The 27973-nt window shown below is 40.7% G+C and overlaps 1 protein-coding gene across 3 annotated transcripts; it reads right to left on the minus strand.

Moving 5' to 3' along the window:
• Positions 1-35: 35 nt before the first annotated feature.
• Positions 36-27973, minus strand: NDUFAF1 (NADH:ubiquinone oxidoreductase complex assembly factor 1). 3 transcript variants are annotated; one of them, XM_040492336.1, is made up of 7 exons: positions 27811-27972; positions 24505-24816; positions 20693-20807; positions 19227-19872; positions 15013-15198; positions 1743-1817; positions 36-988 (listed from the first exon to the last, which is right to left on the minus strand). In XM_040492336.1, the coding sequence occupies exons 4-7, from the start codon at positions 19800-19802 to the stop codon at positions 839-841; spliced, it is 987 nt and encodes a 328-aa protein (XP_040348270.1). In that variant the 5' UTR covers positions 19803-19872; positions 20693-20807; positions 24505-24816; positions 27811-27972; the 3' UTR covers positions 36-838. The 3 variants fall into 3 exon arrangements, with proteins under 3 accessions (XP_040348270.1, XP_040348269.1, XP_040348271.1); XM_040492335.1 differs by lacking the exon at positions 20693-20807 and having other exon boundaries at positions 27811-27970; XM_040492337.1 differs by lacking the exons at positions 15013-15198; positions 20693-20807 and having other exon boundaries at positions 27811-27973.

The raw sequence follows: 27973 nt of genomic DNA on the forward strand, positions 1-27973 counted from the left end.
AAGCAGAATCACATGTCCAGACAAGAACTTGTATGCACTATTTACACCAGTATTATTCATTGTAGCCAAAAAGTAGAGAAAATGCAGCTGTCCATTAATGGATGAATGGATTAAAAATTATTAGTACCTCATTCTTTTTTAGTACACCATAACATGATATAACATGGATAAATCTCAAAGACATTTATGCTAAATGAAAAACCACCAGACATAAAAGATCACATATTATTGGATTCTATTGGTAGGAGACATATCCAGAGAAGATAAACCCATGAAGAAAGTAGATCCATAGATACCGGGGCTGGGAGAATGAGTGCCTGCAAAGGGCACTCAATTACAGTTTCTTTTTAGGCTTGATAGAATTTTCTAAAATTAGCTTATGGTAAGGATTGACAATTCTGTGAATATACTAAAAAATCACTGAATTGTATAGCAATCTTTAACAGTCTCCTTTCCTCAAATGATGGATTAGAAAACAAAAGAAACCTATGAGGAACAGAGAGAGACAAAGACATCAACAATCATCTTAGAGACACCCTGCTTTGACAATACCAACTTGGGCAGGAATAGTTCCTAACAGGAATCATTCTAATCCAAAACAGTTAAGTTCTTTACCTATTATCTCCACATCAGGACTTGCATTCTTTAAGATGAAGTGCAGCTTAGAACCTGGTTTCATGCTGTGTCTCCCACTATGGGGCCTTTCTTGGCAACAGCATTTAGCTTTGTCTCAGGGAATACATACCAGCCGTTAATGGGAAGCTGTTAAATATTTTGTCTCTGTCATCATGGATGATACTATGCAGTTTGGTAGTACAAAATTACCATACCATCTCTACTACTTAAAAAGTCTTGGGTTAAGCTCTGGAGAATTTTCATAAGCAAATTCTTCTGTATGGGCTGGATCAGCAAAAACTCCAATAAAATCTATTTCCAGGAAGAATGGGCCATCCACTTTATCAGCCAGGGTGAATCCAACAGAAGAGATCTACATTGAAAATACAGAAATTGATCAAAATCTCATATACTGATACCATTCCTGGAGTTTTGAAGTTCCTGAGGTGATTAATATAACTAGGTCTTGGGGCACCTGGGTGGCTCAGTCAGTTAAGCGTCCGATTTTGGCTCAGGTCATGATCTCTCAGTTCATGGGTTCAAGCCCCACATGGGGCCCTGTGCTAACAGCCCAGAGCCTGTAGCCTGCTTTGGATTCTACGGCTCCCTCTCTCTCTGCTAACATGGATGCGCAGGGCTCACTCTCCACTCTCAAAAACGTTTAAAAAAAAAAAAGAATTTAACATAGCTGGGTCTTGACACTATCAGCCCTTAGCAAGTACACCAGAGTTCTCAAATGCTGTAGCAAATCATAAGTGCAGGGCTGATTTTCTACCTTCTACTTTCTCTTCCCTCTCCAAAGTAGCCACTTCAGACTGGTAAGGTCAGCATGTATGTCTAATGGAGGTTCCTTGTAGCCCTCCTAAACTTCAATACTTTTCACTATTTTGGAGCTAAAATAAAATGTGAGCAGGCTGAAATGATGACGACCATAGGAAATTCCTGCAGGATGGAGGTTTGGCTCACAAGATATGTCTGAGTCAACCTCCATATGGGAGTAACAGGGATGGCCTCAAGAATTTTTAGCTTTCATTTGCCAGCCCTCAAAAATGAACTGAAATGATCCTCACAGGAGTTCTGTTTCACTAAAGGGAACAGTTCTGAGTGAAAGTACAGGAAAATGTTACCTTATCAAGCAGAAGCTGGTACTGGGCATCCCGGATTCTTCCTTGATTAGAGAAGAAAAATTTGGAGAAAGGAATCTGAAAAAGAAACCATATACTTAACATCTCAAATGTCAGCAAGTCAGGCAGTTGTATGGAATTGCAACGATAATAGTTTAATGCTAATGTTATTTAATTCTAACGTTATAATTCTAATACATGCAGTTATGACAAGTGGCTAGTCATTTTGATCATCGATATACATTTTTTAAAAATGAAGTATTAGTTAGGCGCCTGGGTGGCTCAGTCAGTTACGTATCTGACTTTGGGCTCAGGTCATGATCTCACGGTTCGTGAATTTGAGCCCCACATCAGGCTCTGTGCTGACAGCTCACAGCCTGGGAGCCTGCTTTGAATTGTGTCTCCCTCTCTTTGCCCCTCCCCCACTTGCACTCTGTCTCTGTCTCAAAAATAAATCTTTAAAAAAATTTTTAAAAACTTTAGATGGCTCCTGGGTGGTTCCATCGGTTCAGCTCAGGTCATGATCTCACAGTTGGTGGGGGTTCGAGCCCCGGATTGGGCTCTGTGCTGACAGCTCAGAGCCTGGAACCTGCTTCAGATTCTATATCTCCTCCTCTCTCTGCCCCTCCCCCTCTCAGGCTCTGTGTCTCTGTCTCTCTCTTAAGAATAAACCAACATTTTTTTAAAAAATGAAGTATTAGAAGAAAACAGATAAAAGCCTTTCTAAGCCAGAAATCCCAAAGGAAAAATGATACAGTAGAGTACAATTTAACCTTCTGACAGCAAAGACAAAGGATAAATATGTGTAACGTTTATGAACAAAATTCTAATATCTTAAACACAAAACTTTCACAAATAACTAAAGTTTAATAACCAATAGAAACACGGGGAAGAGGGAAAATGGGCCCACTTGTATACAGCGGGTAGGTGTGCAGATTGGTACAACTCTTAGAGTGGCCGGCAACTGGGAGGCAAGAGTCTAGGAGGATTCCGAGAAGCCCCTTTCTGTATACACACACCCTCTTCCAGGTATTCATGCTAACCTCTGTTGCTGAGAAGGGACTGTGCACAAGTAAGGTCCTAAAGCAGCAGACCTTAATGTAGGGAAGATTATCCACTGTAGGCCCGATTTAATCACTTGAGCCTATAGGAGGGACTGGTGAAAGAGCCTAAAAGCATCAGCGATTCAGTGGGGGAGATCCTCCACTTTTTCTTCTAGAGGTGGAGGAAACGAAATGGCAAGGAATGCAGGCAGCTCCTTGGAGCTGAGAGTGGTCCTCAGCTGACAACCAGTCAAGAAACCAGGACATTAGTCCTACAATCACAGGAACTGAATTTGGCCAATAACCTTAATGAGCTTGTAAGTGGATTTTTCCCCAGAGCCTCCAGAAAGGAATATAGCCCAGGAGACACCTTAATTTTAGCCTTCTAAGGCCCTGAGCATTGAACTCAGCCATACCAAGTGAGCTAATGTGGGTCTTTTGAAGCTGCTAAGTTTACGGTAATCGCTCACAGCAATAGAAAACAGCAATATTTAGCGAAATTTGAAATGCTGTAACTTTGACCTACCAACTTCACTTTTAGGAATTTATGTTACAGATAGACTCTGACAAATATGTAATGGTACAGCTTTTTCTAATTAAAAAAAAAGGAAAAATAGGGGAATGGTTAAAAGATTACATTGCATCCACACAATTCAATACTGTACAGCTGCTTCTTTTCATGTAGTTCTACACAGGATGCAATGGCAGACCTCTACAATGTATTAGGAAAAAAAATCTAGGGTGCCTGGGTGGCTCAGTCAGTTGGGGGTCCGACTTCGGCTCAGGTCATTATCTCATAGTTTGTGAGTTCAAGCCCCACGTCGGTCTCTGTGCGACAGTTCAGAGCCTGGAGCCTGCTTCAGAGTCTGTCTCTCCCTCTCCCTTTGCCCCTCCCCCACTTGTGCTCTGTCTCTGTCTGTCTCTGTCTCTCAAAAATAAAAACATTAAAAAAAAATTAAGGGGCGCATGGCTGACTCAGTCGGTTAAGCATCCAAATTAGGCTCAGGTCATGTTCTCGCGGTGTGTGACTTTGCCCCACATCAGGCTCTGTGCTGATAGCTCAGGGCCTGGAGCCTAGTTCAGATTCTGTGTCTCCCGCTCTCTCTGCCCCTCCCATGCTCATGCTCTGTCTCTGTCTCTGAATAATAAATGTTTAAAAAAATGTTTTTAATTAAGAAAAATCTAGACAGAATACACAGTATAAAAATAAATTTTTTAAAAGCCTCAAAAAAATAATAATAAAAAATTTGCTAGAGCAATTGGAGAGTTCCTGGATGGCTCAGTAGGTTGAGCAACCGACTCTTGATTTCAGCTCAAGTAATGATCTCACGGTTTACGGATTCAAGCCCCACATCAGGCTCTGTGTGGAGAGTGTGGAGCCCTCTTGGGATTCTCTCTCTCCCCCTCTCTTTCTGCCCCTTGCCCACTCATGTTTGTCTCCCTTTCAAAATAAACTTAAAACAAAACAATTTACCACAGCAACTGGGAACAACCCAGTGTCTATTAATACAGGAATCAACTATGGGAATTCCATTTAACAAAAAATGCCAGGGGTGCCTGGGTGGTTCAGTCGGTTAAGAGCCCAAATTTGGTTCAGGTCATGATCCCACAGTTTGTGGGTTCGAGCCCTGCACTGGGCTCTGTGCTAACAGCTCAGAGCCTGGAGCCTCCTTCAGATTCTGTCTCCCTCTCTCTCTGCCCCTCCCCTGCTCATGCTCCAACTCTCTCTCTCTTTCAAAAATAAACGTTAAAAAATAAATTTTTTTAATGCCAAACAAAATAACAATAATGAAAAATAACTCCACAAAGCGACAGGGAAGCTCTCTAGGATTTAAATTAAAAAAAAAAAAAAAAAACCACTAAAGATGTACAAAGTTTGTTATTTATACTTTTGAGTATAATTAGACAAAATAAGAACATGTATTCACATTTGCTTATATTTGCATAACAAAACTGCCAACTACACAAGAAACTACAGAGCGGCTCCCTAGAGCGGGTGGGCAGGAAGAGTCAACAGGGACATCAGTGGGAGTGAGGCTTCTCACTGTACATCATTTTAGATTTTTGACTTGTGAACCAAAAAATTAATGTGCTGTTCAGATTACTTATCACCAAAAACACTTGTGGACATAAAAGTCTCAATTCAAAGCTCAGATTCCAACCCACCACTGCAGTAGATCACACTGCTCACATAGCAGATTTAAATGCAGTCACACCCTATTTCACCTGCTCTCTTCATTCCTGTCAGACAAACCTGGGGGGGACCCCCCCATCAATTTTTCATTTTGCACCCTAGTTTCACACTTCATCTACCTCATTATTCAAAATATATTTTGGAAATGGAATCAAGGCTACCTGGTTGCCATTCAAGGAACATGTGTCATCCACCCTACTGTCCCCTCAAACTAATCTCTTCTATCTTTTTGACAACAATTCTCTAAGAACACTGTCTACATCAAAGGAACTGGATTTTTTTTAGCTGGATAAAAAAGCTAAGAAGAAACATTAAATCTTGCATTAAAAGCTTGCATAAAAAGAAAAGGATGAACAGTTGTTCTCTCTTTCCAAGGGACAGTAAGCTAAATTTTATAGTTTTTCCATCATTTTCCTCTGTTTTCTCCCTGTAATCAGAGTAAATACTTAAGCATCTCACTTCTATTTACTAAAGGAGAATTATTCATGCAGAAGTTAACAGCAATTAGTAACATTTAATTAAAAACCTCTTGTGACTACACCTATTGTAATGAGCACTGAGTAATGTATATAAATGGTGAATCACTATGTTGTATACCTGAAACTAATTTAACATTGTAGGTCAATAACACTTCGATTAAAAAAAAATCTCTTCCCCAACACTTTCCCTTAATAATTTAAAGAGAGCTGTTGCAAACAACTATTCTTTCTGGCCAAAGTTAGGACTACATGTATTTTCAGGGAAGAAAGTAATTGTTAACAATTAAATAGCAATAATACCAGAGAATAATTTGTCAGTGTGCAAGCCCTAAAAAATGTACATACCATTTATTCTAGGTATGTTATTTCTGAGAATATATCCCAAGAAAATAATTAAGGATATTTACTTCAGAGTTTCGCACAACAGTGAAAATCTCTGAAAACAATCTAAATGTCCAGTAATAGAGGAACAACTAACTAAACTGTCTTCTATTTATATAGTAAAATATCATAAAGAAATTTAAAATGATATAAAAATGTATCTCAGCAGGAAGTTGTATATGAAATTCAGTGAACAATATATGTTATAAAACAGCACTGACACAGTAACATTTTTGTTAAAAAAATTTTTTTGAGGCGGAAACACAAAAATCTGGGGGGAGGGGCCAAGATGGCAGAAAAGCATGGAAGTTTTTTTTGCATCTCTCATCCCTGAAATGCAGCCAAATCAACCATTAACCATCTTGCACACCTAGAAAACTGATTTGAGGATTAACGCAACAATCTGCACAACCTGAACCACAGAACTGCAAGGTATGCAGTGCGGAGAGGTAAAATGGAGGAGAGAGAAACCACCAAGGGCAGGGAGCTGTTTTTGCTGGCAGAGAGAGCACAAAGACAGGGGGAGAGTATAGGAAAAGCACCCCCCTCCAAAAGCAGCTGCAGAGAAAAAGGAAGAGTGGAAACAGCCACAAGGGTCTAAACAAAAAAGGGAGAAAGGAGAGGGCTTAAATTCCATTAAGACTCTAAACAGCAGGAGTGCAGAGTCTGAAACTTCATAGCTGGATACCTGGTGGAGCTCTGGTGGGAAGAGTGAATCCCCAGGAGCAGAGTGAGGTCCAAGGGGTCCTCAGGCCACACGAGGAGAGGCGGTTCCCCTTCTGGGAGGACATTTGGTAGAGGCTGTGCAGCCTCCCCACAGGCAAAGGTCCCAAAGGACCCCAGAGAATAACCATATTCCCTGGTGCTGGAACAAGGTCATTAAGGATGAAGCCTGGTGCCAGATGTGTGTTGTTATTTACCATAATCCCTAAAACACTGCTGCTACACAATCATGCAAACTTTCTGGGATGGGCTGGCACCCAGCTGCAGTCTCTGGGCATCGACAGCAGCACAGTCTGTAGAACATTCCTAGGAGCAGGCTGGAACCCAGGCATTGCTCAGCGAGACCCTCCCCCAGAGGGTCTGAGCAGGTCAAAGCTGCAGTCCCTTAGAAGTGAGGTGTTGGGAAACACAGCCCCATCTGAGATAAAACTCAGGAGGGAGGTGCCACCTAGCAGCCTGACGGCTTGGTCATGGACAGTGTAGAAGTGGGGAGTGGACAGAATCCCTAGTCAAAGGAGGGATGCTTGATTGCTAGTTGGGGAGAAATGGGTGATGCCATTTTCACCCCACACGCCTGCACACACCACAACAATCCACCCCAGTAAGGCAAGCAGCGCCATCTAGTGGAGAACAGAGTCATTCACTAAGCCCCACCTAACTAGGCCAACCGTGCTCTTCAGGAACACAAGTCTCTCCACCAGCTTAGTTTACAGATTATAAAGTGCTTCATCGTTTGACTTCTACAGGAAACCAGATGTAATTTCAATAGTATTTTATTCTGTTCGCTGGCCCTTTTATTCAATTTTTTTTCTTTTCTTGAATACAAGAGAAAGAACTTATTTTCCATTTTTATTAAAAATATTTTTAATTTTTTCTACGATATTTTTTACTTTTTTGTAAATTTCTAAAATTCTATTTTACTTTCATCGTTTCATTTTATTCTATTTTATTGTATTCATTTTTTCAAATTTTCAAACGTTTTCCTTTTTTCTTTCCCATTTTTTTCTTATCTTTCCCTTTTTTCTCTATCAAGCTCTTTCAACAACCAAACAAAAACACAGCTAAGATCTACCATCCTTTATTTGATTTCTTTGTGTTGTTTTTAAATTTTTTTCTTTTTTTTACTTTATTAATTCCTTTTCTTCCTTCAAAATGACAAAACTCCAAAAGAAAGAACAGGAAGAAATGAGAGCCAGGGACTTAATCAACACAGATACAAGCAAGATGTCTGAACCAGAATTTAGAATCACAATAATAAGAATACTAGCTGGAGTTGAAAATAGATTATAATCCTTTTCTGCAGAGATAAAAGAAGTAAAAGCTAGTCAGGATCTAATAAAAAAAATGCTATAACTGAGCTGCAATCGTGAATGGATGGCATGGTGGCAAGGACGCATGAGGCAGAGCAGCGAATCAGTGATAAAGAGAACAAACTTAGGAGAATAATGACGAAGAAAAAAAGGAGGCAGCTAAGGCAAAAGAGGACAAAATAAGAATTACAGAATTCAGGGACCATTAAAAAGGTATAACATCAGGAGCACCTGGGTACCTCAGTGTTAAGGTTAAGCATCTGACTTCCACTCAGGTCATGACCTCACAATTCATGAGTTCAAGCCCCGCATCAGGCTTTGTGCTGACAGCTCAGAGTCTAGAGGCTGCTTTGGATTCTGTGTCTCCCTCTCTCTCTGCCCCTCCCCCGCTCATGCTCTCACGCTCTCTCTGTCTCTCTCTCTCAAAAATAAACATTTAAAAAAAAAAAAAAGGAGTAACATCAGAATCCTAGGGGTCCTAAAAGACAAACAGAGAGAAAAAGGGAAATTTATGTGAGCAAATCATAGCGGAAAACTTTCCTAACCTGGGGGAAAGACACAGACATCAAAATCCAGGAAGCACAAAGAACTCCCATTAGATTCAACAAAAACTGACCACCAACAAGGCCTATCAAATTCACAAAATACTCAGGCAAGGAAACAATCATGAAAGCAGCAAGGGAAAAAGAAGTCCTTAACCTACAAGGGAAGATAGATCAGGTTCACAGCAGGCCTATCCACAGAAACTTGGCAGGCCAGAAAAGAGTGGCAGCCAAGAATTCTTTATCCAGCAAGGCTGTCATTCAAAATAGAAGGAGAGATAAAAAGTTTCCCAGGCAAACAAAAATTAAAGGAGTTCAACTACTAAACCAGCCCAGCAAGAAATTTTAAGGGGGAACTCTCTGATGGGAGGAAAGATGAAACAAAACAAAACAGAACAAAACAAAAAACGACCAAAAGCAACAAAGACTAGAAAGGACCAGAGAATACCACCAGAAACTCCAACTCTACAGGCAACATAATGGCAATAAATTCATATCTTTCACTACTCACTCTAAACATCAATGGTCTAAATGCTCCAATCAAAAGACACAGGGCAACAGAATGGATAAGGAGACAAGATCCATCTATGTGCTGTTTACAAGAGACCCATTTTAGACAGATTGAAAATAAGGGGATGGAGAACCATCTATCATGCTAATGGTCACCAAAAGAAAGGTAGAGTAGCCATAATTATAACAGACAATCTAGATTTTAAAATAAAGACTGTAATAAGAAATGAAGAAAATCATTATATCATAATTAAGGGGTCTATCCACCAAGAAGACCTAACAATTGTAAACATTTATGTTCCAAACGTGTGAGCACCCAAATATATAAATCAATTAATCACAAAGTCATTGCCATAATAGCAGGGGACTTCAACACCCCACTTACAGCAATGGACAGATAATTTAAACAGAAAATCAACAAGGAAACAATGGCTTTGAATGACACACTAGACTGGATGGACTTAACAGATATATTCAGAATATTTCACCCTAAAGCAGAATACACATTTTTCTGAAGTGCACATGGAACATTCTCCAGAATAGATCACCCTCACAGAATAGATCACCCTCAACAAGTACAAAAAGAGCTGAGATCATACCATGCATATTTTCACACCACAATGCTATGAAATTTGAAATCAACCACAAGAAAAAATTTGGAAAGATAACAAATACTTGGAGACTAAAGAACATCCTACTAAAGAATGAATGGGCTAAGCAAGAAGTTAAAATAGAAATTAAAAAGTACATGGAAGCCAATGAAAATGATAACACCACAGCCCAAAACCTGTGGGATGCAGCAAAGATAGTCATAAGAGGGAAGAATATAGCATCCACGCCTTCCTAAGGAAGGAAGAAAGGTCTCAGATACACAACCTAACCTTACACCTCAAAGAGCTGGAAAAAGAACAGCAAATAAAACCCAAACCCAACACAAGACAGGAAATGCTATCGAACTCCCCCCAAAAAACAGTAGAACAGATCAATGAAGCCAGGAGCTGGTTCTTTGAAAGAATTAACAAAATTGATAAACCCCTAGCCAGTTTGATCAAAAAGAAAAAGGAAAGGACCCAAATAAATAAAATCAAGAATGAAAGGGGAGAGATCACAACCAACACTGCAGAAATGCAAACATTAATACGAGAATATTATGAGCAATTATATGCCAATAAGATGGGTAATCTGGAAGAAATGGACAAATTCCTAGAAACATATAAACTACCAAAACTGAAACAGGCAGAAATAGAAAATCTGAACCAACCCATAACCACCAAAGAAATAGAATTAGTAATCAAAAATCTCCCAAAAAACAACAGTCCAGGGCCAGATGGCTTTCCAGGGGAATTCTACCAAACATTTAAAGAGTTAACACCTATTCTCTTGAAGCTGTTCCAAAAAATAGAAATGGAAGGAAAACTTCCAAACTCGTTCTATGAAGCCAGCATTACCTTGATTCCAAAACCAGACAAAGACTTCACTAAAAAGGAGAACTATAGACAAATTTCCCTGATGAACATGGATCAAAAATTCTCAACAAGACACTAGCCAACTGGATCCAACAATACAGTAAAGAATTATTCACCACAACCAAGTGGGATTTATACCTGGGATGCAGAGCTGGTTCAAGATCTGTAAAATAATCAATGTGATACATCACATCAATAAAAGAAAGGACAAGAACCACATGATCCTCTCAATAGATGCAGAGAAAGCATTTGACAAAATACAGCATCCTTTCTTGATTAAAAACCCTCAAGAAAGTACGGATAGAAGCATACCTCGAGATCATAAAAGCCGTATATGAAAGACCCAATGCTAATATCATCCTCCAATGGGAAAAACTGGGAGCTTTTCCCCTAAGGTCAGCAACAAGACAGGGATGTTCACTCTCACCACTGTTATTCAACATAGTATTGGAAGACTTAGCCTCCGCAATCAGACAACACAAAGAAATAAAATGCATCCAAATCAGCCAGGAGAAGGTCAAACTTTCACTCTTCACAGATGACATGATACTCTATTTGGAAAACCCAAAAGATTCCATCAAAAAACTGCTGGAACTGATCCATGAATTCAGCAAAGTCGCAGGATATAAAATCAATGGACAGAAATCACTTGCATTCCTATACACCAATAATGAAGCAACAGAAAGAGAAATCATGGAATCAATCCCATTTACAATTGCACCAAAAACCATAAAATACCTAGGAATAAATCTAACCAAAGAGGTGAAAAATCTATACACTGAAAACTATAGAAAGCCTATGAAAGAAATTGAGGAACACACAAAAAAAATGGAAAAACATTCCCTGCTCCTGGATTGGAAGAACAAACATTGTTAAAATGTCAATACTACCCAAAGCAATCTAAATATTCAATGCAATACCTATCAAAATAATACCAGCATTTTTCACAGAGCTAGAACAAATGATCCTAAAATTTGTATGGAACCAGAAAAGACCCCGAATAGCCAAAGCAATCTTGAAAAATAAAACTGAAGCTGGAGGCATCATAATTCCAGACTTCAAGACATATTACAAAGCTGTAATCATCAAGACAGTATGATACTAGCACAAAAACAGATCAATGCAATAGAATAGAGAACCCAGAAATGGACCCACAAAAGTATGGTCAACTAATCTTTGACAAAGCAGGAAAGAATATCCAATGGAATAGTCTCTTTAGCAAATGGTGCTGGGAAACTGGACAGTGACATACAGAAAAATGAACCTGGACCACTGTCATACACCATACACAAAAACAAACTCAAAATGGATGAAAGACCTAAATGTAAGACAGGAAACCATCAAAATCCTAGAGGGGAAAGCAAGGAAAAACCTCTTGGATCTCGGCCACAGCAACTTCATACTCAGTATGTCTCCAGAGGCAAGGGAAACAAAAGCAAAAATGAACTATTGGGATCTCATCAAGATAAACAGCTTCCACACAGGGAAGGAAACAATCAGCAAAACTAAAAGGCAACCAATGCAATGGGAGAAGATATTTGCAAATGACATATCAAATAAAGGGTTAGTATCCAAAACCTATAAAGCACTTATCAAACTCAACAACCAAAAACCAAATCATCCAGTGAAGACATGGGCAAAAGACAAACTTCTCTACAGAAGACATCCAGATGGCCAACCGACACATGAAAAAATGCTCAACATCACTCATCATCAGGGAAATACAACTCAAAACCACAATGAGATAGCACCTCAGGCCTGTCAGAATGGCTAACATTAACAACTCAGGCAACAACAGAGGTTGGCGAGGATGTAGAGAAAGAGGATCTCTTTTGCACTGCTCGTGGGAATGCAAACTGGTCCAGCCACTCTGGAAAACAGTATGGAGGTTCCTCAAAAATTAAAATAGAACTACCCTATGACCCAGCAATGACACTACTAGGTATTTACCCAAGGGATACAGATATGCTGATTTGAAGGGGCACATTCGCCCCAATGTTTACAGCAGTAAACACTGGCTATTGACAATAGCCAAAGCATGGAAAGAGCTCAAATATCCATCAATGAGTGAATGGATAAAGAAGAAGCGGTAATATATGTGTATGCGCATGCGTGTGTGTGTGTATATGTGTCTACATACACACACACAAACACACACACACACACACAAAATGGAGTATTACTTGGCAATCAAAATGAATGAAATCTTGCCATTTGTAACTAAATGGATGGAACTAGAGGGTATTATGCGAAATTAGTCAGAGAAAGACAAATATCATATGACTTCACTCATATGAGGAATCTAACAGATGAACACAAGGAAAGGGAAACAAAAATCATATAAAAACAGGGGCGCCTGGGTGGCTCAGTCGGTTAAGCGTCAGACTTCGGCTCAGGTCATGATCTCACAGTCCATGAGTTGGAGCTCTGCGTCGGGGGGCTCCAGCTCAGAGCCTGGAGCCTGTTTCAGATTCTGTGTCTCCCTCTTTCTCTCTCCTCCCCCACTCATGCTCTCTCTCTTCTCAAAAATAAATAAACTTAAAAAAAAATCACATAAAAACAGGGAGGGGGTCAAAACATAAGAGACTCTTGAATATAGAGAACAAACAGAGGGTTGCTGGAGGGGTTATGGGAGGGGGGGATGGGCTAAAAGGGTAAGGGGCATTAAGGAATCTACTCCTGAAATTATTGTTGCACTATATGCTAACTAACTTGGATATGAATGAATGAATGAATGAATGAATGAAAGAAAGAAAGAGAGAGAGAGAGAGAGAGAGAGAGAGAGAAAGAAAGAAAGAAAGAAAGAAAGAAAGAAAGAAAGAAAGAAAGAAAAAAAGAAAGAAAGAAAAAAGAAAGAAAGAAAAAAGAAAGAAAGATAGATCTGGAAGGTACACACCAAAAGTATTTTACCTTTGGGTGGTGGTTAATTTTTTTTCCTTTTCGGGATTTTCCAAATTTTCTGTATGAAATCCTAGTTTAATAATTCATTATATTGGAGCGCCTGTGTGGCTCAGTCAGTTAAGCATCCAACTTTGGCTCAGGTCATGATCTTATGGTTCGTGGATTTGACCCCTTGTTTGGGCTCTGGGCTAACAGCTCAGAGCCTGCTTCAGATCCTGTCACCCTCTCTCTCTGTCTCTTTCCTGCTCACGTGTTCTTTCTCTCTCTCAAAACTAAACATTTTAAAGTAATAATAATTTGTTATATATACTATTTGTATACAAGTGTTACATATGTAGTAATTTTTTGCTTATGTAACTATATTAATGCAGAAATATGCATCAAGTATCTGTTATATGCTAGGCACTGCTCAGGTGCAGGGGAGACAGCAAGGGAGACAATACAGACAAGGTTCCTGCTCTCAGAATTTACAGAATTTATGTTCCAGGGGTGCAGGGTAGAAAGTGATAATAAAGAGACAAGTGAATGAACAAAATAATTTTACTTAGTGATAAGTTCTATGGAAAAAGTAAACAGGGTAGTGTTAGTGACTGGGTTAGAGGATACAACTCTAGCTACAGGGGTCAGGCATCTCTGAGGCCTTTTGAGCTGAGAGGTGAATGACAAGGAAGAACAAGAAGGTGAAAAGCCTACCAAGCAGATACAACATGAAGTACACAGGCTCTGAGATGGGGGTGAGCTTGTTGGGTGTGATACACAGAAAAGGGGCCAGTATGGAGGAAGAAGGTAGGCAGGGAGACTGAGGATAAAGACGGGTCTGATACTGTAGGCCCAGTAGACCATGTTAAGGAGTTTGGGCTTTATTCTAATTGCAATGAGAAGCCACTGGAGGGTTTTAAGCATGTGACTGATGTAGTCTGCACTATGTGTTAGATCACTCTGGCAGCTGAGCGGAAAGTGAATTTTAGGGGGCAAAACCATGAAGAGGCTGCTGTAGTAAATCCAAAGGCCTGGACTAGGGTGAGTGGGAGAGATGGCTAGAATGGTCAGACTCTAGGTACAGTACAGGTGACAGAATGTGCTAAACAGACTATATGTGGGGTAAGGGAGAAAGCAATCTAGAATGACCCTTAGGTTTAAGTATAAGCAAAACAGGGACTTTCTTTGGAGTTTATGTATTAAAAACCTTCAGTAGACAGAAGAAAAGAATGGGAAATTGAAATTCATTCCCTTAATTTCTACCTCTTTTCCTCTAGGTGAACATTTTTACCTTCTTAAAGCTTACTCTCACAAAGTAACAGTGCCTTATATTACCAAAAAATGAATAAAAATTTTGATGTAAAATATGAAGTATTTATTGCTCCTAAGAAGACTTTCTCCTAAGCTAGGGATACTAGCTTAACAGAGTTGCCTGTTAGAGGGGATGTGGTGGAAACTTAAGAAGAAACATCTACTTGGGCACAGAGCAGAGATGTACCCATGATTTACCATGGACCTGGCCATATCCTTATGGGAAATATTTACTGGTTAGGAAACTAACATTTATATTAATTAAAGAAAAACTCACTTATATAAATCTCACCCCTAGAACATCTTCCTTCTTTCTCTTTCCACACCTTCCAAAAGGGATTAATAAGGAAAAAAAAAAAAACACAAAAAACTACAGGATAGCCATGATTTCAAAAGACTTCATTTTCATACACAATAAAGACTTATGCTGTTACCTTGACCTCCTGCCAGTAGGGCCCCCCACGGGTGAACATGAAGTAACTGTACATTTGATTCTTCCTCTGGATTATATCCGTGTCCTGTCTAATATTCACCATCCAAGGCCGACCATCTCCACGTACACGGAGATACAGAGTGTTGAACTGGGACCAATCATAAGACCTCTTTCTCTCGAAAGGGCCCTAAGGTGCAGAAAGGAAAATTAAGTTCATCTCATTTTCCACCACTAGCAAAATTAGTCATCTTTTGAAGTATCAAAAGGATCCACTGGCATTTTTCTACCTAGTCTGCCCTTCTACCATAAGGAGGCAGATAAATCTGGGGATTATTTTTTTAGCATAAAATACTGACATAGTATTTATGTTTCTCTTTTTTTTAATGGTCACTTATTTTGAGATACAAAGCATGTATGCATGCACAATTGGGGGACAGGCAGAAAGAGAGAGAATCCCAAGTAGGTTCCACACAGCACAAAGCCCAATGCAGGGCTCAAACTCTTAACCTGAGCCGAGATCAAGAGTCAGACGCTTAACCAAATGCACCCCCCAGGTGCCCCGTATTTATGCTTCAAAGGTAATGTTCAGGACATGATTGGCCCAGGACAGTGTTGATATGTGGTAGGCACATTTATGTATCAATGAATGGAAATGAATTGCTGTATGTACCTTTTTTTCCCCTGGTCCTATCAAGTAATGGATTCTGAGTGGGCAGTGACAGCTGCCTTCCTATAAATCAGAAAACTATGAAAGAGCTCGAGTTTTAAAATCGCTCTTTTATAACAATAGCTACCACCCACTGAAAACCTACATAAACACTGTGAATGCATAATTTCATCCTCACAGCCCTCTGAGATAGGTACTATCATTGTGTTCCAGCTTACAAATGAAGAAACTGAGCACTCAACTAGGAAATGGTAGATCCAGTGCCATTTAATTCCAAAATCTATATTTAAAAAGAAAAAAAAAATTTTAATGTTTATTTATTTTTGAGAGAGAGAGAGGAAGACACAGAATCTGAAGCAGGCAGCAAACAGCCCGATGCAGGGCTCGAATTCACGAATTGTAAGATCATGACCCAGGCTGCAGTCACTCAACCAACTGAGCCACTCAGGTGCCCCTCCAAAATCTGTATTCTTAACAACTACCTATACTGTCTCTCATGGAAAATGGAATTTAGTGTTAATTTAAAAAGGTGTTTATTTACAGCATTCTCAAAGGTAATCTGATTTTGAGAATAGCAGTGCTCAGATATGAACTATCTTACTTACTAGCTGTGTAACTTTAGACAAGTTGTTAACTCTCCCAAAGCCTCAGTTTCCTCATCTATATAATTAGGATGACCACACTTTACAGGATTGTTGTGAGGAATTAAAGGGATATATGTATATATGTGTATGTACATATATATATGTGTACATACATATATATGTATACATATATATGTATATATGTGTATATATGTATATGTACATGTGTATATATATATATATATATATATATATACACACACACACACACACACACACACACACAAAGTAGCAAGAGGACTGGCAAGGCACACTTAATAAATTGTATCGCCTATTTTCATTACTCCGCAGTGTTTATCCAGCCATAGAATTATTTTCTACTGTGGAATGACCAAATCCATTCTGTGGATTTCAGGCACTGGAAAGAAAAAAAATCTTTATATGCATACTTGTCTCTGAAAGAACACATACCTTTCTTTCTCATCATTATCTGGAGAGAGGGACCCTGGTAACTAACATTTGCCTTTCTCCTTAGAGTACAATAGCCAAGCAAACATCCAGAGGCTATGGCCAAGGCCAGGCATGAGAGCCTGTCCAGGTAGCCCTGAAACAACACCCAGTCAGCAAATTTGCAAAAAGCCATAGACTGGTTGTGAGACAAAGGAGCTAACCTAAGTAACTCTAGAAAATAATGCTCTGATGGGAAACTGTAAAACTAAAGACAAAGGAAACTATGTATACCCAGTGTACTCTAGTCGGTAAAGTTGTTTCTCACAGGGTTATGGGTTAAAAGTTCTGAAACTGCTGGGGCGCCTGGGTGGCTCAGTTGGTTAAGTATCCGATTTTGACTCAGGTCATGATCCCCTAGTTTGTGATTCTGAGCCCTGCATCAGACTCTGTGCTGACAGCTCAGAGCCTGGAGCCTGCTTCAGATTCTGTTGTCTCCTTCCCTCTCTGCCCCTCCCCTGTTCACACTCTCTTTCTCTGTCAAAAATAAACAAATATTAAAAATAAATAAGTTAAAAAAATTTTTTTAATTAAAAAAACTTAAAAGTTCTGAAACTGTTTTGCATGTACACTGGGGTTGAATTAATAGGTTAAGTTGATGGTAACTAATGGGAGACAGGTTTCTCACATTATTACAGTACGAAGTTATAGATAAGAAAGAGAAGCTGAAAATGAACCACATGGTACTATATTAGAGTCAGCATGGTATGAACTCCTATTTGGCTTGTACAGAAATAGTTACAGACGTGTTTCCACGATTGGTATACATCCCTGTATTTCCTGCTGTGTCCATTGAGAGGTCCTGGAAGTACTGTCAACCCAGTAGCAACAAGCATACTCAGCACCCAGATCTGGGTTTCTAATACCATTCTCCAAAAAAAAGGCATCAGGGCTCTTTTGGGAAATGGCTAGTTCTAGGTCTGGGACAGAGAAAATACAAAATGTGCTTAGAGCATCTTATAGTGCCAGAAAGTTCTAAAAAACAAAAAAATGGAGGCATGTCAAAAGGATAAAAACCAACTTGAAAGAGCTTCCAATGGCCAAAGCTGGAACAATTTGAGCAACAAAATAAATAACATAGCACTGGATTATAACCCGAAGTACGAGTCCATACAAAATGACTGGCTGACTAAATAAAGTCGGAGAAAAACAAAACTTCTTCTCTGAAGAATACCCAATAATATATGAAAATACCATCCGTTTAAGGAGACAGAACTTAACCCCATGCCCTGCTCCCATGCCTTGAATGTAGGATGCTCTTAGTGACTTGCTTCCAAAGAAGAGTATGGAAAGAAGAAAAACAAATAGTAACAACAGAGTAATCTGGCAAACCCTATCCTGACCAGGGGATCAAGGTTAACACATCAATGATAAGTCACATTGCTAGCATGTACTCCTGATATGATGTGATGAAAACAGTACTTCAGCTCTGTGGTATTCTTCCTAAAAAACCAAAAAACCCAGTCTTACAAGGAGAAAAAACATCTGAAAATCCCAAATTGAGGATTATTCCTCAAACTACCTGACCAGGATTTCTCAAATCCTCAGGAAAAATAAGGAAAGACTAAGAAACTATTACATGGTAGAGGAGCCTAAGGAGACATGACAACTAGATATAATGTGGTGTCCTGGCTGGGATCCCGGGACAGAAAAAGTACAAGTGGAAAAACTACTGGAATACAAATAGTGTCTGGAATTAGTTAATAGTAATGTACCAATGTTGGTTTCCTAATTGTGACAAATGTACGAAAGCAATGTAAGATAGCAACAATTGGAGAAGGTGGGTGAGGGGCATATGGAGCCTTCTGTACTATCTGCACAATTTTTCAGTAAAACTAAAACTTTTCTAAAATAAAAAAGTTTACTTAAAAAAAAACAAATAAAAACTACATGCTGACCCTACATCCACCCTAATGAATCTCTGGCCATCACAGGGACTGTGGTCTATTAGAGAAGACGCATATCTCCCGAGATCATTGTTCAAATGTCTGACTTCTCAGAGCTCCTCAAACATAAGAATGTCCCACCCTGACCCAAAGTGATGCCCAGAAACAAGTGCCCCCTCCTCAGGAACCGCTTCCCCCTTATGCTTTTGCTTTACACCTGTGCCCCGTAGTTACTTAACCCCACTGACACAGATGACCTACCAGGTGTTTTCACTCATAGAAACAAAAGCTATCTGTAGGGGCAACTGAGTGACTCAGTTAAGCATCCAACTCTTGATTTCGGCTCAGTTCATGGTCTCACAGCTCCTGAGTTCGAGTGGCGCAATAGGATTCTCTTTCCCTCCCTTTCTCTCTGTCCCTCCCCCACTCGTATTCTCAGTCTCTCAAAATAAATAAACCTCAAAAAAAAGTATTTTGTTTAAAAAACAAAAAAAGCTATCTGCTACAGTTCATACTACAATGAAATTCACCCCCGTTCACTGGAAAACTGAGGCTCTGGGACTTCACTTACCCTTGGAATCCTGGATATCATTGCACAGTACCCACTGCGGCCACTTTCCCCATCTTTAGGCGCCTCAGAGCTCAGAGTTCCATACAGCAGTGCACTCTGATTATTCTTGCCCATTTTCAGGAACACTTCACTTCTGCCTCCAATTGTCTTATCAGAAGTCACCATCCACTTATCTAAGTCCTCTTTTCCACGGAATTGCCAGACAACCTTGGCTTGTTCCAGCAAGACCTCATGCAGAGGGCGGCCTTCAGGGCCGATCCAATAATTCACAATATCATCCTTCAAACGCCTACAGTGGTTCTTTATTTCATCTTTAATTGCCTTATCAAAACTAACTTCCGGCTTTTCCTCTGGAGAGGTTATATCCAAAGCAACTTCTCTCTGGTGATGTCCTTGCAAATCCCCTTCAGTATTCCTTTGAGAGGAGGTTTTGCCAGGAGCAGCCACAGGTTTCTGAAGACTACTAGAACAATAGTCTGCAAAGCGATTACCCAAAAATGGACATGACGAAACACTTGGCTTCAGGCATTTTCTGAAAATATAAGCGCTACTCAGAAACTTGTGAACCAAAGCCATAGTAAGATAAAATGTAAATTTCTCCCTGGGCTACAAAGGAAAGAAGCTTCAGCAAATAGCTCAATTCCACCTAGAAAGGAAAAGACATTGAAGAGTTACCAGGGTAGCAATGACTGCATCACAATTTCAAATTCAACAAAGACATGTGTTGTGAAATTCATGAACTTATTTTCTAATTCTATAAACACTTCCCCAGGGCCTACTATGAACATAAGCCTGTTTACGCAGTATATAAAGAAAGTATCCCCCTGCCTCGTGAAAAAATGAGAAGAGGAAGAGAAACACAGGCCCCCTTCATGGAGTTAATTATTACCTCAAAATAATTCAAGTATGTACTTCAAAAGGTTGTGCTGACCTTAAACCAAATTTTTATGCTGATTCTTATTTTTTTATTTTTTAAAGATTATTTACTTTTTGAGAGACAGAGCATGAGTGGGGGAGGGGCAGAAAGACAGGGAGATACAGAATCCAAAGCAGGCTCCAGGCTCTGAGCTGTCACCACAAAGCCCGACGTGGGGCTCAAACTCACAAACCTGAGATCACAACCTGAGCCCACGTCGGACGCTTAACCGACTGAGCCACCCAGGTGCTCTTATGCTGGATTTTTAAAGAAATCATTGATACCTAAAATAAAATACTCAACTAATTCACTCCAAGACCTAGGATAACTGACAACATTTTAGCACTTCATCTATACAAACAGGGACTACAGGGTACATTGTATGTAGAGTCAGAAAACATGCCCACTTATTAGGTTATGAACATTGTGACTATTGGCAATTTCATACGGCTAAACCTAATAAAGCTCTTTATCCTCTGGTAAAGCTATTAATCTTTTGAAGCCTCCATTTCCTCAGGGGTAAGGCTGTGTTAACACCTCCTCTACTTACCATAAGGTATTCTTCTGAAGATCAGATGGAATGAAGGCTACAAGAGCATTCTCTGATCCAGTAAGGTTTTCAAACCACCTGGCATATATTATCTCATTTAAGGCACACAAGGCTCCTGTAAGACAAGCCAGGGAGATATTTCCTTTCTCTAGGAAATAGACACCAACAGGTGAAATGATTTGCCTAAGCTCACACTGCTAATCAGCATGGAAGCTAGAATTAGAACCCTAGCCTTGAGTCCTTCCACTAAATGCTGCTGCTTCTAGTAAAAACATCAGCAACACAAGTTCTATTGCTCTAGTAAAATAACAACTTTGGCTAAACAGTTCTCTCTCCTACTTACTCCAGCTACCCCTAAGAGGAAATAAAAGATGCAATGCCTATTTCTTTGTCTTTCTCCTATCTTGGCCCAAAGACCAGGAGAAAGGAAAAACAAAAACAAAAATTCATCCACTAGTCAGAACATGATGCTGAATGAGGAAATAAACAGAACACTAAAAACTTAAAAGAAAAAAAAAGCCTCAAAAATGCCAAAATCCAACAATCTGGCTCACCTGCTTCAACTGCCTAGTAGTCTACAACTAAATGGCGCCCAGACCACCCTAACTACAACCAAGGAGTGGTCAATCTGCTAGAGTGCCCCTCCTCCCTCACTCCTCACATCAGGGGAATCACCACTTTCTTTCTTCTAGAACACTGCACTCTGCTCCCTGACTCCAGGCTTGCTGCCACCACCTCTACCTCATCCCACCTCTCAGCATCTAGAAGGGCCTAAAACATAAAACTGATCACTTATCTTCTCTGATTAAAACACATGTGGGACTCCCTCATGGTCTTCAGAATAAAGGCCAACTTTCTCCACAGGGTCTAGAAGACTCCACATCCGGCCTCCATTCATCTCCCCAACCTCACCTCTAGTCACATCCCACTCTCTACTCCAATCCTGGCTAAACACCTGTGGTCCACCAAGTGCCAACCAGTACTCCCTTCTCTGGGCTTCAGTCTTTGGCTGATTGCTGTTCCTAGGCCAGGAATGCCCTCCACAGATTTTGCCTAGCTACCTTATCCTTTGGAACTCAGCTTCAACATCCCTTACCCCTCCAAGAACCCTTCCTTGACGATTCAACTTCACCAGCACCTGCATCCCTCTAATGTAATCTTACTGCATCCTGGGCTTACACTTTCCCTACTACAGTTTACTGCAATTTCTTCATTAGTCTCTTCCATCAAGACACTCCAGTCTGGCGAGGGAGACCATCCTCACTGTGGTACTTCCAGCTCCCAGGATGGTGCCAGGCATGCAGGAGACTTGTAATATATGTTAAATAATACCTCCACAATTCCCCACTTCCTCAACCAGTGTCTTGGTTCAGGGTCTTATTGCTTCTTACCAGGACTACTGTAACTTCCCAACAAGGGGCTTCTCAAACTTTAAGTGCCTATGAATTGGGGCATCTCTGTAGCTCAGTGGGTTAAGCATCCAGCTTTTGACTTTGGCTCAGGTCACGATCTTGCAATTCATTAGTTTGAGCCCCGCATCAGAATCTGTGCTGACAGCTAAAAGCCTGGAGCCTGCTTCGGATTCTGTCTGTCTGTCTGTCTGTCTGTCTCTCTCTCTCTCTCTCTGCCTCTCCCCCACTTGTGCTCTGTCTCTCTCTCTCTCAAAAATAAGCATTAAAAATTTTTTCTTAAATCACTTTAAAATGCAGATTCTGATTTAGTAGGTATAGGATAAGGCCTGAGATTCTGTATTTCTAACAAGCCCCCAAACGATGCCCTTGTCATTGGTCCATAGGATACTCTTTAAGTAGCAAAATTCGAACACATCTCCTTGACTCTGATCTCCTCTACTTCTCCCGATCTATCCTTTGACAGGCAACAAAAGGGATTTGTCTAAATCTGACTGCACTCCCCTTATAATAAGTCAGCAATTCCTCCCCAGAAATTCAAACACAAGGCCCTCCAAAATGTGCCCAAGTCCCGAACTATTGCCTCATATCCATGGGCAATAACCTCAGCTCCATCAAGACCAACTGTAGGGGCACCTAGGTGGCGCAGTCAGCTGAGCGTCCAGCTCTTGATTTCGGCTCAGGTCATGGGATCAAGCCCCTTGTGAGGTTCTGTGTTGAGTGTGGGGTCTGCTTAAGATTCTCAGTTTCCCTCCCTCTGCCCCTCTCCCCCGCTTGTGCACGGTCTCTCTAAAATTAAAAAAAAAATAATAATTTTTTAAAAAGACCAACTGTAATCCTGTCTGAACACGTACCAAAAAAAAAAAAAAACCCACTGTTGAAACCACAAAAATGACCAAATATTCTACTATCTTCGCTAATATGAATGACTAACATATCTTTTTTAAGTTTATTTATTTTGAGAGAGAGAGAGTCTGTGAGTGAGGGGGGCAGGGCAGAGAGCAAGAAATGAGACAATCCCAAGCAGGCTCCTGTCAGTGCAGAGCCTGATGCAGGGTTCGATCCCACAAACAGATCACGACCTGAGCCAAAGTTAAGAGTCTGGACACTTAACCGAGAGCCACCCAGGTGCCCTGAATGACTGGTATATGTTGACCAATCATGGCATTAGCCTAACACTAGACAGATAAGACTTCACATTCCCAGTCATAGAATTACCTCCACTTCCAGACTACTTTCCCCCAAATCACTTAACACAAACCTAAATCCAATAATAAATCCCTTTTAACACTCTCTTACTTAGATGTTACATGGTTTCCTATGGTATGTGTTTTTTCTCACTGTAAGAAGTAATAAGCTCATGTTCAACTATAGTCATGTTCCTGGTTGCCTTCCACCAGGGGGCAATGACATTACTCTTCCTCCATATTCTCCTGACAATCCCTGCATACCCCTCTTTCGCCCTTACATAATGTTAGAATATCACTTTTATCTGTCTACCTCACTAGTGTGACCTCCTTAATCATAAGGACCATGGCTTAAACATAACTGATGCCCAATGATGTTTGCTGAATAAATGAAAACCATGCAAACAGTATATTTTCACATGGACTAAAAAAAGAAGGGAACCAGGAAATTAAAAACAGTTGATCTGAGGTCCTGGAATCAAAGGTAATATTTCAATTTAAGCACCGATTGTGCTTAAATAATTTTATCTCTATATATTAAGGAATTTGGGAAACAAATGATAATCCTACAAAATGGAATTTGTACAATCATAAAAGATTCTCGAGAACCCCAACCATAGGCTACACTACTAAGTAGCAAATAAAGAGGAATCCAAACTGCATATATACAAATATTGCAAGCATAAAAATGCAGAGACAAAAAAGTTTTGGGTGGTGAAAAAAGGCTTAAAGCTGTATATAGGATGGGATTATGAGTAACATTATTCACCCTATTTTCCACATTCTTAATAGTGCTGTTACTTCTCTAATAACATAAATTTAATTATAAAATTTTGCTTTGTATTTTTACCAATAAACATAAAGTAAAACCCATCAAATGGATGATCCGGTGCCGAAGTTGATGAATTTTGACGGCAACGGAACCCACTGAGCTAAAAGAGAGTAGTCTTAGTAAAGATTATATACCCAGGGCTTACCATGTGCCAGAAACTGTTCTAAGTATATTTCATTGACTCCTCACAACAACCCTGAGAGAAGTGCTATAACTGTTCCCATTACAAAGACGAGGAAACGGAGGTTCCAAGAATAAATTAACCGAAGTCATACAGCTAGTAAGTGGCTAAACTAACCCTCGACCCCTGTGTTTTAACTCCGGATCTGATTCGGGGGAACGGTCGGGACCGTGCCACGGAGAGGCAGCCCTGTCAGGCCTCACCTGCTGGGGCTGTGTGGCCCTCCCACGTCCCGGACGCGCTAACAGCCTGCCGGTGCTTGCTGGCCTCCCCGCCAGAGCGCGCGAGTGACTTCCACCCGGACCTCCGCTTTTCGCGACCGGGTACTCCACTTTCTTCGTGTGCGTCCGTCTGCTTTTCCAGTCCGGCGCCAAACCAGACCTTAGGGCACTAGAGTTCCGGCCGAGGCGCAGTCCGAAGAAGAGAAACAAGATTTCCGGAGCCCGGCGAATTCAGGCTTTTGGTCGAACAGCCTCCCAAAGGGCTCCGTTTACCCCCTCCTGATCTTTTCTGCCCTGTGTGAGAAAGTGGCGGAGAGTTTAGAGACGCTTTTCTCCTTCCCTTTCTGCATCCCTGCTTCAGGCTGCAAATTCCACCTCTCATCTTTCAAACAGGACCCAAATACTGCTAACGTCCTTTCGCCCCCGGGCGCCAGAGTCCCCTCTTGCCGCCTCTCCCCTCAAGCACCTAAAAGCTGCCCATGGCCTCAGAGGACTGGATCTCCTTGGAATCGCCCCTCCCCCGGAATCCTTGGAGACCCACCTCGCACCTGGGCAGCAAACCGTCCTACCAGTCCTACCCAAATCCTGCCCAATGGGGCCGCCCACTCTCCAGAACTTCTGTATCCATTGCACACCGCTGTTTAAGCACTTTCAACATGTGTCTTAAGTATTCACTTCTCACTTCCTCTGCCACTCTGTGAGCTTCTTGGGTCCAGAACTATGCTGTTCTTCTGTCCTCAGCAATTAGCACTGTGCTAGCAGGAATTAAGCTCTTAGCAAGTACTGGAATGAATTGTAACCCCCGGCAATTAATTCCAGTCTTTTCCAAGTTTCCAAAAGGCCTCACCGAATACAATTAATTGGCTTTTCCAAGTTTCCCCCACCACTTGTTTCCATCCCACCACCTCTTCTTGAAATTCTGCTTTTGACTTTTCTAGACTGACACTTGCCTGGTTATCCTACCGCCTTGAACCTTCCACAGCTGCCTCCACCACTGACTCTTTTTAGTTTCAGATATGAGTTATGTACAATTTCATCTTCCCTAAATCCCAGAATACATTTCCAACCTCTTTTTGTTAAGAGCTTTTTTATTTTTTATTTATATTTTTATAAAATTTATTTATTTTGAGAGAGAGGGAGAGGGAGAGGGAGAGAAAGAGGAGCAGAGAGTATCCCAAGCAGGCTCTGTGCTGTCCACGCAGAGCCAGACACAGGGCTCGATCACATGAACTATTAGATCATGACCTGAGCCGAAATCAAGAGTTGGATACATAACAGACTGAGCCATCCAAGGGCCCCAAAGATCTATATTTTAAAGTATATGACAGGGTGCCTTGTCATACAATATTTGCTCTTCTGTGTCTGACTTACTTCATTTGGTATAATATATTCAAGGTTCAATCGTACTGTAGCATGTGCCAGAATTCTCTTCCTTTTTAAGGGTGAATAATATTCCATTGCATGTACTTACCACATTTTGTTTTTCCATTCATTATTGATGGCAACTTGGCTTATTTCCACCTTTTGCGCATTGTGAACAATGTTACTGTGAACATACGTGTACAAATATCTGTTCAAGCCTCTGCTTTCACTCTTTTGGTTATTAAACCCATATGGTAATTCTAATGTTTAAGATGTGAGGAATCGGGGCACCTGGCTGGCTAAGTGAGTAGAGCATGAGGCTCTTGATCTCAGGGTCATGAGTTCAAGCCACACACTGGGCATGGTGCCTACTTAAAAATTTTTTGAGAAATCACCATCTTACATTTCCACCAGCAATGCACAAGAATCATTTTCTCTACCTCTTCAGCAACACTTGTTATTTTCTGTGTGTGTTTCTTTTTTTAGAAGAGCCATCCTAAAGTAAGTGCAGTGATATCTCATGGTGGTTCTGATTTGCATTTCCCTATTCATTAACTGTTTAAGTGTATGAAACCCCATGGGTATTCCTTAGCAGTGGGGAAAGGGAGGCTGAAGGGAGGGAAATTGATCAAATCAAGAAGGAAGGATGTGAGAATGGCAGGCAAAAGAGAGGGTGGAGGCATTATGGGAGAGAATAAAGACAAAGGGTTGAGAGAAATTATTATTTTGGTTAATCCAGCCAGGTCTGCGCTGCCTTCTTTCTTAGCCTCCCAGGAGCTCCCAGGGAGTGGGCTTTGCCAGAACTTAACTGTAGCTTTGTTCATAACAAAACTAAAACCCATCCAAATTAGAAATGGAGCCAACAGAGGATGGTCGTTTTATAGACATAAGGCAGCCAAATGCCTTGAAATGATAACATGACAAAAGAAACACAGCGAAGCAGACCAAGAACAGCCAGCCATTGCAAAGAGAGACCTTCTCACTCAAAGTGAGATGGACCTTAAAAGTATCATCTGGAGACGTGGAACCAGAGGACATTGTAGCTGCTGTGCATCAGGACATGAATGAGTAAAGCCCTGCAGTTACCTATGTTGCAGAGAGAAAAGAGGCAAAAGTGTTGTCCGGTCCTGGCCAACCTTAGTAGGTAGGAGGACCTTGATATACTTTCCAATTAACATGAATTGACATAATATATGTAAAGTGTTTAGCATATTTCTTAGGATTTTTTATTAGTGTTCAAAAAAAAAAAAACCCTAGCTATTATTGTTGAACTCTGGGACAGTCTCAGCAAGACATAGTCTAGTATAGGACATGGCACCAAATGAATAATAGCAGCACAGTTTGAGAGGAATTTTAGCAGAGGCAGGTACCAGATACAGGGACGGGGTCATGAAGAGTGTAATGAACACTTAAGGGCCAGACATTGAACTTAACATTTTGGGGGCATTTTCCCTCTTAATCCTCACGGTGGTCCTGCGAAGTAGGTACTAATATTAAACCTGCTTCACAGGTGAGTAAACTGAGTCTTAAAGATGTTAAGTAACTTGCTGGTTGCAGGCCTGTCATAGCTGGTGAAATGGTGGAGCTGGGATTCACACCATGACTGCCAGTTATCTCCAGGGTACATGCTCATTATCCACTACTTTGTATCACATCTGCTTATTTGCTCACCTTAAGGGACAGTTCTGAGGGGAAGGACATGATGAGTGTTGAATGATAAAGCATTTAACAGGCAGAGAGGAGGAAAATCAACCCAGAGAAGGAAGCACACCTGCGCAAAGGCATGGCATTATGCAACAGACATTATATCTGGAGAAATGTAAGAATTCTGCTTGGCAGAACGGTGACAATTTCTATTGACTAAATTAACACCCACAGTCAAGCCTAGACCCAGATATTTACTATATCATGTCTTTTATGCCTTACCACAATATTGTAAGGCAGATACTTTTTTACCTCTGAGGGGAATGAAGCTCAGAGAAGTTAGGTGACCCGACTAAGTCCACAGAAGCAGAGAGGTGGTAGAACTGGCCTCTGAATGCAGGTTTGGCAACTCTATGCACTTCTTTGGATTGCAGGGTGTGGTGAG

The sequence above is a fragment of the Herpailurus yagouaroundi genome, unplaced genomic scaffold (assembly GCF_014898765.1).
Source record: "Herpailurus yagouaroundi ecotype Mexico unplaced genomic scaffold, PumYag 184, whole genome shotgun sequence".
Classification (NCBI taxonomy): Eukaryota; Metazoa; Chordata; class Mammalia; order Carnivora; family Felidae; genus Herpailurus; species Herpailurus yagouaroundi.